Source organism: Phalacrocorax aristotelis, chromosome 6, assembly GCF_949628215.1.
Source record: "Phalacrocorax aristotelis chromosome 6, bGulAri2.1, whole genome shotgun sequence".
NCBI lineage: Eukaryota > Metazoa > Chordata > Aves > Suliformes > Phalacrocoracidae > Phalacrocorax > Phalacrocorax aristotelis.
In genome coordinates this window covers 60700906-60715973 of record NC_134281.1, presented here as the reverse complement: position 1 = coordinate 60715973, position 15068 = coordinate 60700906, and the positions used below count along the sequence as shown (strand labels likewise).

Here is a 15068-nt window from a genome sequence, read left to right as displayed (position 1 = left end):
TAAATTTTCAGTGGTTTGAATTATACTTATCACATCAATTGATTAGTAATTTTGGTCTTCAGAGAAGTGGCAGGTAACAAATTCTACACACCTGCAAATGGGGGGGGAAAATAAATCTAATGGATGGAGGAGTGCAGTTCTACTTTGGGGATGTCTTGAATAATTCTTCATAAATTGTCAGCACATATGAGTAATTTCCTCAGTCACATTTTCTAATATCTATGCTGCTATGTGGTGAAGGATGACTAGTTAACTCATAACCACTTTATCACTGTAAAATGAAATAGTTGTCTCAAAAGCCTAAATTGGCTACACATTGCCTTGTTTCACAATTTTTGTCCTGTGTGTTTTAGTAGATGAACTAGAGCTATTGCTTAGTGGATACAATCAGATACAATCAGTACCTCTTTTGAGAAGATGTACCAGATAAATACTGAGTTTTAGTACTTTCCATATTTTAATACAGGGTTCTCATGACCGTTGTACTACATGCTTTGTCCAGAACTTTCTGTGGAGCCTATAAAGCCAATAGTTTCTTCTCATTTTCTAAATGCTGGCTTCATTTATGAAATTTATGTACTAATCTCAAATCAGTACTGACAGTGCCCACCAAAAGAAAATAAAATGTAGAGTGAAATTTGACTTAGAGTTGAAGGAATGGCAGAATTGAGTCTTTAGTTTTGGTAACCATTGCATCTAAAATACAGCACATTAGACAAAATATCCATCGTCATAAAGCATTAATACTGAAAAGAACACATTCTCTTCAGTTTTGTGACAATGTGGATTTTTGAGATGTATTGATGCAGATGTCTAACCTTGGAGATGTCCTTTTACCCTTTCTTGGTGTGGCATTAAAGCTATTTCTGCTCAGTGTCATTCCTTCTGTGCTTGTAGCTTGTACCCAAGGTCTCTTCATCTTTTAAGAGCTGACCATGATAATATCCCCTGGTCTAAGGATGGAGAGAATTTCATGATACTGTGAGGCTATTTGTTTATTAGTTTTAAATAAATATTGCCAGCTATAATGGTAATGTTTTTGAGTAGGTCAGTGTGCCACACTTACAGCTCATTATCAAAATATGAATAATTTGGTCATTGAGTCCCGCCCTGTATGTTCTGTGCAACTTTGTAAAAATGTTCTTGCTGTCATTTGGAAAAGATGATGTTCTTGTGAAAGCTACAGTGCTGTTTTTTCCTACTCGTACTTGCTTTACAAGCACAGAAAGTATTCTTTCTCAAATTTACAGTATTTAAAATTTAGAATCAAATTTACAATAAATTTGACACAAAATGGACACTTAGCCTTCACAAATTACCAAGGTGAAAAGTAGCCTGTAACTGTACCATGTGGTACAGCAGGGAAGACCAGGCTAACTGTTGAGTTTTTGCTGTTGAATTCTCAGTATTCAGACTTGAATTCCCACTTTTAAAAGTACCCATCTATGTGTTGAAAGACCGTACATATTTCTGAGATGTATATTTCAATTATAAAAATCTTGCTTCTTGCTAAAACTCTGCACTCCTTTTAGGCTGAATACTTCAGGTAGCACAGGAGGATCCACGTCTCCTCTGAAGGCCTCCAAAGTGATGGCAGTTAATTCACCATCTGCAGACAGAATAAGCAGAATTCCCACATCCTCAGGCTCTAACCTTAAAAGGTTTTTTTCTTATTATTATTTTGGTACAAATAGCCCCCGTATATTACAATGGTTTTCAGCACATATGCAGTCTATGAAGCGCTTGCTGTTCTTGGGTGTAAGAAGGCTTAAATTTACTTAAAGTGGTCTGCTGTTCTGCTAGCCAAACTTCAGTTGCCTGCAGATTTAAGAAACAAAACCCAAAACCTATACTACTGGTACGAGAGTTTTGGTGGGATTCTATCAAGTCAGAAACAGTTTTACATTGCTCAGATCAGTTGGGTTGTTTGTTCGGGGGTTTTTTTAACTCATCTGAGTTGATAGAAGATTTGCAAGTATTCCCACAAATGTATATACTGTTAATCTTAGAAGAATACTGAGTGGTAATTAATATGATTTTTCTGAACCCGTGATTTATTGCTATCCAATTCCATCACTACTATTGTACTAAGTATGGAATTTAGACATTTAGAATGATTGATGCATTTTTAATGACTTCTGAGCCCAAATATTTACTTGAAGAAAAAACCTAACCCAGAGATATTTCAGGACACACTATTTTTATTCTCAAATTTAATCATATTACTTCTTGGTTACTTGAAGACCTGTGTCACATTACTGACTTCAAGAAACAGAAGAGGAGTTCTTAAACTGTTACACGTACGCAAAATACTTCAGTGTAGATAGCCACTGCCTAAACCTTTTAACACAGTTTCCTGCACGTGCAATGGCTTGACAGAGGTAAAAGCTGGCCACAGTAGTGCTTGAATAAACAAAGTTTGGGAACTCCTGACAAAGAATTCTGGTTTTCATTATTTGAGAGCTAGAAGATGAATCTCTGTGCAACCACAAATGATCTCAGAATGGTCTGTTATTCACCTAATGCCTTCTGATTTGTCTGTTATTTTTTTATATATCTGTACATACCTTTTGTGTATTTTTTTTCCCCACATGTGTTTTCCATTCAGCGTTTCCATAAACTCCAGACTAGCCAGTTCTCTAGGGAACCTGTATGCTGCTTCAGATGATGATGATGAGAGCAAAATGACATCATCGTCCTCTAGGACAGGTTTTTCTGTAAGCCATATCTCCAGCCACTCGAATGGCAGCTTGCAGCTGCCTCACAGAAATAACCAGGAACTGAACAACAACTTATACAACAGAAACAGCAGTAGTGGCAACAACCCGAGCAGCCAAACCAGTTTTCACAGCGCCGTGACAGATGAGTTCGCGTCAGCCTTCCTTTATGGGCCTTACAACTCCTCCAGCACGATACCAGACTCAATCAATTCCTGTAAGTCACAACAGTACCTCCAGGCATCTGACCGAGGCTTATCTTGCTTCTGCGAGCAAAGCTGTCGCCAAAAAATCTTAACCTGGCAAAATTCTCTAATTTCCTTTAATGTTTCTGAACAACACCTTTGTCTGTTACCTTTTTAAGCTTTTTTCCGTCTCTCAAGCATGTAGATCATGGAGGGTTCATGAAAATAAATCACTCCTGAACTTATACTAACACTTTTTCTGATATCTTTATAATGGACCTTCTTACCCTTTAGATTTTTTTAATTCAAGTTATCCATAACATACTTTAAGTTTATTATGTATCTTAATCTTAATGCAGTAACAGGTCTAAAGCAGCCTTTGTATGTATCATACTAAACTGAGGGTACAACATTCTTAAAGATAGACCTCATCTGAAAGATGAGTCCACTTGGCTTGAAACCTAGTCCTCTTCTAACACCGAATGTAAAAAGTATTTTAGAGCAAGATATTTCCAACGGTCTCACCATTTTAGTTTTCATTCCTCAACAACTGTGCTGCCTTGGGCTTATTTTGTGCCCTCCTTCTGTGTGAAAGAGTCCATATCAGGAGGATGCACGGATAAATTAATGCAACTTGAAAGTGATTCTATACAAAATGCAGAGAACACAGAGTAGAGAAACTTCAGCTGTGAAATCAGAAATAACTTCAGTTATTTTAGGGAAAAAAATGAACATCTTTACTACTATAAATCTAAAAACAATTTGAAATATCTGGTTTCCAAGGATTTGATGTCCTACTAATTATAAAGATTAGTGCAGTGTTTTTAATAGAATATATTGCCTACAATTAATTGAACCTGTCAGCCTCTGTTTCGGAGTACTGACACTTCAGATTTTTATTTTTTTAGCTGCTGGAAATAAAATTACCTTCAGAATATTACACCTTTCTTTTCTGTTTCCTTACCACAGATAAAGTGTTTCAGTATAAGGAAAGCTTTAGCATTATACCTGCTACTGTTTTTGAGCATGGTGAGTCCCCTCTCTTAAAACAGTAAAACACACATTGCATGTAACGAGGATGTCAACCGAAAAGATCTTTCACGGGTGGCGTTCTCTTTTTCCTGAAGAAGTGGGGGATCTACCCTCTTGTTAACAGCTCATATGCGGCACTGCTTACTGTTCGGAAGCCACACGTTTATAGCTTGGGAGTATGAACTGCATTTTCTGAAGATAGATGACAGTAGGAAATAAATCGTCATTGTTCCATTGTGGAATTGACTTGCGTGTATGACTGAAACCTAATGTGTATACAACGTACATTGAAAATGAAGTTACTTGAGGGAACTTTGATTCTGTATTCTCATAAATTCAATAGATGCTTCTACTGGAAAAGGAGTAGAGTTACCGTGTGAGGATGTGCTTGACCAAAAGCAACTCTAAAAAATACTTGATGCTTTCAGACTCCTTGCTTGAAAGTACATTTAGCTTCTTATCCACTACAACTTATTTGGAAATAAATGTTAATATTCTGTCATCTTAAGATCATGGAGTGTTCTGAATTGAGTTTAAATTTTACTTTAAACATCAGCAGCAATTTATTTGCAAGGGGCTTTTTGAATAATGCCACATCCTTTCAGTTTTTTGAAGTTGTTTTACCTCTTTATTTTGGCTGTTTTTACCCGCTACATGGGATTGAGGTAAACTCTATATAATTGAGATTTTTCTCAAGTTGGATATAGAAACCACCTCAATTTGCTTCTGATGAAACCAGCTCTAGAACAAGAGAACTGTTTAAGTAATTAATTTGGTTTAATTCCTCCAGGCGTAGAGATGAGGAGGGACGTGAAAAGCTGTATAGCAAGCTGAGGATGTTTAATCTGAGTAGTATCCGTGAGTCTTTCATTTCTTCATGAATTCTGACAGTTCTGAAAGTCAGCCTTTGTAGGTGTTCCCAGTCTTTTATCCAACACACCTACAGAAGCTCAGTCCTCGGGAGGACTGACAGAGGCTCCAGTTGAGTATACGGGAACCAAAGTCAATACACCAGCAATGGTAGAGAGCAGTCAATCATCTGAATAAGTGGTAAAGGGTCTGATTTTATTTTTTTTATTTCTCACCTTCAATATTGTCTTATTTAGCATATTTGAACAATAATTCTTTGGAAGGTCAACCCATTCCCATTCTTTTCTATGGTATGATCTATAAATGATATGCTGCCAGCAGCAATTCCTAGAGTTTTTCCCATATTCTAGTTACAGCTGCGTATTATGCAGACATACATAAAAGGGAAGAAATGCCTTATAACTGTAATGTGGCTCAGTCATGAAAATAAGCTGACATTATTCACAGCAGGCCAAAAGTTACAAGAGTACCAAATGATAATATAAACCTTTAGAGGAACAATCAGCACATTTCCTCAAGCAGCTTAACAGGTTGACTGAAAACATACAAAACCGATCTCCTTTGGAAATGTATTTGCCTTACCTTTATGCTACAAATAATTTTTAACAGCAAAAGCAAAGCTAGCGGGCTTGTTCCATAAGCACAGGCTAAGAAATTAAGTAATGGTTAACACTTTGTTTCTTATTTATGTCTTGATATTGACAGATTTCTGGGTTAGCACTATGTTTCTATTTAATTTCCTAAAGCTTCAAGAATTGACATAAAAAAATCCCCAAATATATGTGGGGAGAAGGGCTGGATTTACAGCATGACTGTCTCTTCTGATATTGTAGCACATATTTTCTTCTTGGAGAAGGGTGACTAAAATACCTAGGAAAGGGGAGAAAAGCAAAGTGTTGATTATTGCTGCATTTAAGGAGGAGGAAAAGAGCAATTCATGCACAGGTGAACAGCCATCTTGACATCAGAGAGGGACTAGAGCTATTGCATCTTGGTAAAGAGGGAAAGGAATTGTTCCCTTGCAATAAAACTTAAGTGACTTAAAACAGTGACTTAAATGAAATATGTTAGGCATAGTATAAAGTTAAAGGCTGAACAAGAAACATTTGTGTAGTAGCTTTCTAGAATGCATATTTCTCCTGTTTTATGAACATTTTGAATCTTCTCCCTACCTATCTTAATGATTTAGTAACCCATTGAAGGTGTGACCTTTGAACAAGTTTCAGCTTTATATCATTTGCTGAGTAAAGGTTATACACAGTCAAATACAGCAAGATCTTTAAATGATATCTATGGCCAGTCTCCTCTGGGAGAGTAAAAGAAAAAGGGTTTTATGACTGTGATGTGAGAAGCACCGTTTCTTACGAAGAATCATGCCATGCGAAGTCTCTGTAGCAAAATACAGGTTTCTGACTTACCTGCAAAGTAATCTGATTTCTATATGATAATGGTTAAACTGCTTTCCTGCTTGGAAGTTGTTTTTCAAACCTGTCCTGAATGTTGCACGGGTTTCTGAAATGGCCCGTATGGCCCCGTGCATCCATTGCAATCACAGGGAGCGCAACGAAGTGTTACCCGTTTTACACCCAACTGAGTCAAGAGCAGTTACTGCGATGTCATGGTCTTTAAAACAAGAGTAGATCATCTGATTATTTAATCTCTGCATGCTGCCTGGTAGTGAGCCTCTGACTTACTGGCTAATATAGATACATCTTGATGGTGGTTTATTTTGAAGACAATATAATTTTTCTTGATAATTGGTCCCAATGGTTGAATACAGTCATGTTTAAAACCATTTAACTTTTTATCTGAAACTTGCTGGATCTCTTTATTATGTCACTGTTATAGTCCTTTATTGCCTTATTTTCTTGTCATGAAGATATTTCACGCTAGTCATCTCACCTTGATTGTCTTTTTATAAGCTAAGTTGGCTAAGAGAACCTTTTGGAAAGTATTAAAATCCTTTAGTTTTTGAAAATCCTTTATCAAGAAGTAGATGCAACACTCAACTCATTCATCTTTCAGGCCCAGAAAGCTGCTACTTGGTGCTGTCCTGCTTATAACTCCATAGCTTGTGTTAGGTTCTGTGACTGTGATGCATTGGGAGTTCATGGGGAGGAAAAAAATAAGTTAAAAAAAGTTATTGCCATCCAAGATGCTGACTTGTGTTTTAGTCTAATGTCCTGCATTCCCTGTTTTTTTTTTAATGTGGAATTCTCCATTTGGGTCTATAAAAGCATCCTCCTTTTTTTCTTCCCCTCTTTATAATGGGACCAATTAACCAACAAAGGAAGATTGTGCTGTCTTACCATTTCAACCACTGAGCATCCAGCTCTTTTGCTTTTGGTGATACTCATCGGTGGTCTTAAGCTCATGAGCAAAAGAAAATATGGAGTAGCATCAAGCCTTAATACCAGTTCTAGCAGAATTCTGTTAAAGAGAGAATTCTGTTTGATTTCCACTTCACTGCTTTAGATGCTGAACTTACTTGGAAGCCTTGTCAGCCACATCTCAGTCTTGTTGCAAGAAGTGTTTGTATTACATTGCACTTTTTTCTAATTGGAGCACATCAGAGAATGCACCTGTCAGAAGTCGATTACATATACTGGTGGTTATGTTTATTCATTTAACTTATCTCAGCAAAGAACTCTTCAGTGATACGAATTATATTCCTCCTCTTTTTGTTTGCAGAGTCTCACTTACCCGAGTTAGATACCAAGCTAACCATCTGTACTCGTATAGGTACTCTGTTTTAGAAAATCACCTTGTCACTCTTATTTCTAAGCTTGTTAATTATCAACACGAGTAGTGCAGGAGCACTTTAAGATGCTCAGGACAGTAAATTTTTGGTTGTAATTAATGTTCTTTAATCTCATTAGTGAGGAAATTGGGAACTTCATTTTTATGCAATGCAAGTACAAAATCCACCCCCCCACCCCCAATTAGGAAAAGAAAGTTACTCAATACTTTTTCTCTGTTTTGTAATGAAACATTTAAGGAGACATGTACTAATCTTACTGTTCCACATTCAATTTAAAACAAACAAAAAATAACCATGACTATGACTCTTGTTGTTGTCAGCCACATATATTTCCCTAATGTTTTTTGTTCTTCATCAGTATAAGCTTATAATCCACTTGCTTTTTATCATGTTTATGCTGTTGTACACTGATGAACTAGAATAAAAGTTTGATTTTTCATAGAACAGGCAACTTGCCATTCTAGCCAAATAGAACAACTATTTTATTTTCAAATTTTACATATTGGATGTTGGGATTAAACAGAATCTCTCACAGTTATAACTTGCAGAAATATTTGTATCGAGTGTAATGATATTTAAGTTACCACACCAAGATTTTTACTTTGTTCTTACAATAGTTCAAAATCCAAATATCACTCTTCAAAATGTGTTTTTATTGAGGAGTACATAACTGGGTAGTCTTAAGATGAGTCACCTTTTGCTTCTGTAACTGTCATGGAAACTGGCAAGATGAAAAAATTTAAAAAAATGGAGAAATGTAGCAGTATTTTAAATTGCATATACATGATCTTTATACTTGTAGAATAGTTTTTCATAGTAAGAACTTACCATTAATGAATATAGGACAGCCTTTGCAAAAAGAGAGACAAACACTAGTGCATCTTACTGATCTGTGTATTTAGCAGGCTCAAGGATCAATCCGAGTGCGTCTGCATTTCCTATAATATATCCTGATTTATTTTAGTGGGTCTTGAGCATTCACGGTAATTCTGGCCTGCTGCAACACTCCTATTGCGACAATGTTTTGGGAGAGTTGATGCACAATTCAAAAAACTTAAAATACTTTTTGCAGTTATCTGGAAGAAGTGCATGCTCAAGTCCTCGCAGCTAGCCCTAAATGCTAGAGAGCTGTTTCCTCTTAAAAGTGAACTTACAGCTGACTCGGCCCTGAAGTTGAATGCAGGCGAAAACAGTTCTAGTGCCCGGTCTGATCTGTGGCTTATTTTCTCTTCCAGGAGGCTTTCTGTGCCTCCTGTTGAAGAATAAATGGTAGTGATCAAAGTGGTTGCTTCAGCATGAACTTCATTCAATATCATTAACTCCGGCTAAGCTATCTAACTAGTAGCTCTTCCTTTAAATGTCTGATACTTGGGTATAAAATGCCAAGGTTGACACTGCCTGGGACCGCTGTAGGAGTACACGCTGAGGATGCTACTCAATTGATTTTATACTCTTGGTGTTGCAATTCAGCAGTCAATCTTGGTTTTTTCCATCTATTTTTACCTCTCTTTTAAATAAAATTTTGCTAAATACCTGCATATGACTTGTAAAGGTGGATTGGGGCTTTTTATTTTTAATAAAGCTTTCAGAATCACAGGCCATACTTCGAGTCACTCCAAATAGGAGATAGAAATGTAAATTTTAAAATAAAAAAACTTCTCAAAAGATTGGGGGGGGGGGGGGGGGGAATCACAATCCCAGGCTTTGAAATACTACAGTCAGTCTCTTTGGACAATGTGGAGAGATTTAAAAGCACAAATTACTGAACTGTAAAAGCAACCCTCGCCAGCTATAATTTAATTTTCAAACTCAAAAACCAGCCTGTATACTTTACAACAGCTCAGCTGTTACAGCTGTCACCATGTTTTTAGTGGTAGGAACTTTCTGGGAAGTCACATCAATTAATCTTAATCTGAGAAAAAAGCTGCTTAGATTTAATTCTTCCCTGCATTCAGAAAAGGCTTTGAAACATTAGGAATTGCTGTGTGAAGTAGAGCTATGGTGAGGGTAGGAACGCACTGAAAAACACATTTCTTAATCTGAAAATAAATAAAAGAAACCCTGCCTAGCCATCTGTAATGAAAATTAACGAAACATGCTATCTTGTTTCTAAGCAATCTGTGCTGCGTGGATATTTGTTCTTTTTAGACGTCACCATTAATTTTTTCCCCTATTTTTTTTTTAACCTGGCTTCCTAACAATTTTAAGAATTTTAGTTTAAGCTTCAGAATCTTTAATGTATGGTTTATTTAAATTATGAGGTAGGATTCCTGGCTACTACTGTTTGCTAAGTAAAGGGCTGCTGTTAATAGTCCCTTGTCAACTTAACGCTAGACGTTCCCAAGATCACCAGAAGTGTACAGCGCTTTCCGGTCACCTTTCAGCTGTCCAAGCTTAAAGTAATCTATCACTGTACAACATAGGAAAGTATATCATTAAATTTCATGCATTGTTTTGTTTGTTAATCAACTTTACTTGGAGTTCAGCATGAGGGATCCGTTTCAAATACTGCTCTAGTTAAGCGTAACCATCTTTCTGATTGTTAAACTACATTTCTGAAAGTGAGACAGCTTTGAGGATCATTAAGAGAGCAGAAGTTTGAAGTGCTCGTTAATGAAGGGCTGTTCCTTCTGCCTCACTCTTACACGTGTAATAAATGGCTTGACAAATGCTCTCACCAAACCTAATAATCCAGAATGATTATTAGAAAACAGAGTGGGGAAAAATAAACTTCTATGATTGTGTGTTCCACGGTGATTCTGAGCCTATAATGAAATAATGCTTGTTACATCTGTTTACCTGTAAAGTATTTTCTATGAAAATGATACCCTTCATGTTGAATCCATTCAATACTAAAGAGAGACCCTTTAATTCAGTAGTTTTCAAATCTTTATATGCTGACAGCACTTTTTTTTTTCAACCTAGGAAAGAATATCCAGATGGTCTCAGATCTTAAAGATGTGAAAATGCATTTAAAATACAACTGTGGAAACGCACACTGAGACCTAAGATAGAGAAAAAAAGGGGGTTTGTGATATCAGAGCTCTAAAGATTTATGGTTCTGGTCTGTCCTTTTAGGACTGGATTTCACTAAGGATGCCAAAGAGCATTTCTACAGTGACTAGTTAGGAATAGTGGGGAAATGGAAGAGAAGACTCCAAGGTTCTGAGCTTTCTTGGGATTCATGTTGTTCTCCAATAGTCCTCTCCAACTGATGCGGTTTGAAAATATGGTTTGGGGTTTTTATTTGGTATTTGTTTATAACCGTACTTGTACAGTGAAGAGCACTCTCAGATAAGACTTTTTATGCATCAGAATGATTTCCCAAACGTGTCTGTATAGGAGGTAATAAGATGTTTGAGTGATGTCTGAACTGATTAATTACTTTATTATAAAACCTTAGACGTCAATAGAACCAGAAATGTAAATAGAGTAGACCAGGTTATGCTTTCCTCTTAATTACACTCACTGCTTGATAATCCAGATGAACAATTTGCCGTGCTTCATTTTCATCTGGTTTTAGTAATCATACATAAATTTATTCATGTGCATAATTGTACCGCTGCAGCGTTTTTCTCAGTAACTAGCTACACCATATATGCTTCCTATGTCAGTACCCGAATGAACATCTGAAGTGTGCTCTGTCTTTTACAGTAGCGCTTTGGTTCTCATTCAGGACAAATGGAAACGATTCGATTATAGTACCTGCAATCATGTTCTTCCAACAGATTTTTAAAGTATTTTAAGGTGGTGTTTTAAAGGACTTGTAATACTTTCTTCAAGAATTCCTAGAATTTGATTTGGAAAAGTAACAGTAGATACAGGAAAGTTGATGGACTTATTGTGTCCAGTTTTTGAGTTTCTTCTATTTTATTCATCTTTACCTATGCAGAGGTTCGGATCCCCACCAAGACTCCATTTATTTTTCTTCTTCCTGTCCTTCCTCTACTCCTTAAGTGCAAAATGCATGTTATATACAAGTGTAACCTCCCCAGTGAGTTTTTAATCCCTTTTTCTTCTCTGCACAGTCCCTTCAGTCTGAGTATGTTCAGTACTAAGGCCTTGCCGCTTTGGTGAAACCTGCTGAGCTCTGAACATCGAAGTCCTTCATGAAGGAGAACTTGAGGAAGGAAGCTGCTTGTTCAGCGGAGGAATCTTCAATACAAAATGCATTAAAACCGTAACACCAAGAGGAGACTTCTTAACAGGCAGAAATTTCTTGTTAATGACTACTGCAGATGCACTGATTTACGGGAATTATTTTACCCCATGTTATATACAGATTTAAATTTTTAACGCTGAGACAGCTTGAATATATTTCTAATAAGTTTCATGAAGATGTTTATTAACTTGTGTACAGTGTTAAAGTATGTATTAAGAGAATATTTTGGTAAGCTATATAAAATTATGTAAAAATTAGAATATATTTTAATTTAGTGTTCACTTCTTTGCTACAAAAATGTGTATTTTAAAGGATTTTTACATGTTTATCAAAGATGAAAATTTTTTTATCAACAAGAGGTTTTTCTTGTTTTATGGGTCCATTATTGCTAAAAGCCTAATGTAATTAGTTTTTCACTAATTGATCTTCCGGTAACTTAATGGAAGTCTAACTAGCGAGAGACTAGTTATCACACTGTCAACTGAAAGCACTTGATTCACAGTCTGCTTCCCACTTTCAGCTGCTAATGTTTCGTAAGGAAACACTATGAAAGAAAAATAAAGGGAAAATATTTGTTGAGATGTAAATGTAACTTACATCTTCCGTTGCAAAGAGAAATTTAACAGATGATTCAGTTGTACAATTAACGCTTTATTTCATTTTGTCTTAAAGGAATGTTTTTTTTCTTTTCAATGTAGAATGTTACATTTTGCTATGCAATATATACTGCAGAAATGAAGGCAGACCAAACTGAGGTTGGTAAGAACATGTACGTACAGTGAATTTGGTAGCGCTGCTCACTTACATGTGTTTAACCTGCCATTGGCAGTATGTGTACAGCTTCACTAGAATACTAAGGTAAATGTGGGAAGTTTATTAAATTTTCACTTACCAGTTGGATGCTTCATGAACTTTTTAATTTGAAAACACTGTTAAACATACAGCTAACATAACCTCCCGTATCACGGAATGTTTTCCAGTAGTAAAGATGCTCTTTAACATACGGTTTAATCAGGCATGGTTAGGAATGTGACTCAGGATGAAGCGGTATTACAGTGAAGTACTAGAGACCACCTGTAAAATTTTCAGAACTCCACAAGCACATAGCAAGCAAACAAATGTAAGAAGCTGTGGGGACCTGATTCTCCACTAATTCAGATGACAAAACCAAATCAGGTTTGTTGCCTGTGAGTTTTTCCAATGTCTATATGGAAACTTGAAAATAAAACTTGGTTGTCAGCCTTGAATGCTTTATAACTGAAGTTAAGATGAAGTGCTACGGTTATTTTTCAAAAAGATCAGATCACAAGTTGCTATGGAAAGTTGTACTGAAAGTGTTAATAAGCAATACTGAGAGCAGCTGTATAAATCACTGAATAAAAATTACTTGCAATACTGTACTTTTTTCACAACTGTGTATATGTAACATATACACACATGAAGTAGCATATGTGTGTGCATATATATACAATATACTGTATATGAATTATAGATTAATGGTAAGGTAATTCTACCTCTTATAATTTCATCATGTACTTTGTTATAAATAGTTTTCCTTAATAAATACTGTTTAATTTTGAAATGTAGATATATATATACACATACAGCTAATTGATAATAAAATGCCTACATCAGCCAGCTTCCTTGTTTCTTGGCTTTTCTTACTCAGATCCCTTGATGTAAACTAACATGATTAGATCTCTAATTGAAGAGCAGCTCTTCAAAATCACCTTCTTGCTTCTAAAGCACGTAATGGGTTTATAAATAAGATGACATTGCAAAAAGACATTAGCATGACAGGTACCTTTTATAACTGACCTCCCTAGCTAACCTTCTTGTATTGGCTTTATATAACACCAAATATTTAATTAACGTGTTGATATTATGATGCAAAGGTTATATTTCAAAATATAATTTAAAAGCTGTGTCTGAATTGATGTAACTTTTTTTTTTTGCTGGACAAGGACCCTTGTTTACAAAGGTATATTACACCTTGTCTTTTTTGCATGTGCAACAGGATTCTCAGTCTCACTAGCAGCAGGGTCTTTGTCCGTAAGAACCTAAAAGATCATGCTTTCATTTAGCTTTTTATCCTCCATTCCATTAAAATCTAGTCACAAATGGTTCTAACATTGTTTAACTCTGCCACTGATTTTCAGCAAATTTGTTGCATTTGTTGCATGATTATTTATCCACGGTGCTCAATATTCGTGTCAGGTAAGTCTGTACTGCAATAGATGAGGTGGGCAGTCTGTAACTGTCACGCAGCCGCTCCCAGGGAACGGCAAAGCCAGGAGTTGAGTTGGATGCTTTAGGAGTTGCCCAAATTCTAGTGACAGTCTAATCTTAAAAACACAGTAAAAGGCTTCTGCCACTACACTCAGACAACTAATGGACGTTGCTTTGGTTGGGTAGCGTAAACAGAAAGGAAGAACAGCTAATTAAAACATTTCTAGTACATAGGCCTCAACCTCTCCCTTAGCCTTTTCCTAGACTTAACTTATATGGATTTATATATGAAATCCAGTAAATGCCAGCTAATATACAACACGTTTTTTGTTCTTAAAAATGAATGATAAATATAGGGAGTATTCTGTAGCAATTGGCTTCTTAACACCACATTTGGGGACAGAGAAAGATAAGGGAGGTCTTTAGAGCCTTGTAGCTTTTAAGAAATTTGTTTCGTGTCCTCTGCTCATTTATCCCTGAACTTTACCATTTCTGTTGCTTCATATATAAATACACATTCTGGGAGAACGAGCCGTAGCACATGAGATCTTTAAAAAGAGGTTTGATAAACACGAAAGGATGGATTAAATAAATCTAGGGGTCTCTACTGGGCCCATGATTCTGTGGCTAATGCCTTGTGAAACTGTTAATCATCTCTTTAAAGTAGGCTTTTTGAAGCTTTTTGGTTAGGGAGATATTTCTTGTTACAGATTTAGAGAATATTTTTCAATTACAGTACTGCAGAAAGAGGAGGATTTTAGTTTCTATAATAACCGTTCTCTACTGACAGCTAAACAATGAAAGGCCTCAAAAGGTTTGACACTTGATTAGATCTACACTGTGAAGTGCAGCAGGCAAAAAATATGGTAATTAAGGGCCTGATCAAGTAAATCACTCAGGTTATGTCTTCAACCTTAAGCACATGAGCAATCTAATTAATTAAAAAATAACACAGATATTCATGTAACAAATCCACGCTTGGATCAATAGTCCTGTCAACTGCAAACGTGAGCCTTTCTGCCGAATCAAAGATGAGCCATGTTGCAACAAAATAATCCATTGACCCACACAAATTAACTTCATTATCTTAAAGAATTTACCCTGTAACTATA

General features: G+C 36.1%; 1 protein-coding gene across 1 annotated transcript in view; it reads left to right on the top strand.

The window, feature by feature from the left end:
* Window positions 1–13365, top strand: part of CDC14A (cell division cycle 14A) — a 66479-nt gene extending 53114 nt beyond the window's left edge. Inside the window, 4 exon segments of the mRNA XM_075098243.1 lie at window positions 1533–1661; window positions 2609–2872; window positions 2874–2934; window positions 11594–13365. Of these exon segments, the coding sequence (XP_074954344.1) occupies window positions 1533–1661; window positions 2609–2872; window positions 2874–2934; window positions 11594–11623 (484 nt within the window). The 3' untranslated portion in view covers window positions 11624–13365.
* Window positions 13366–15068: the final 1703 nt, after the last annotated feature.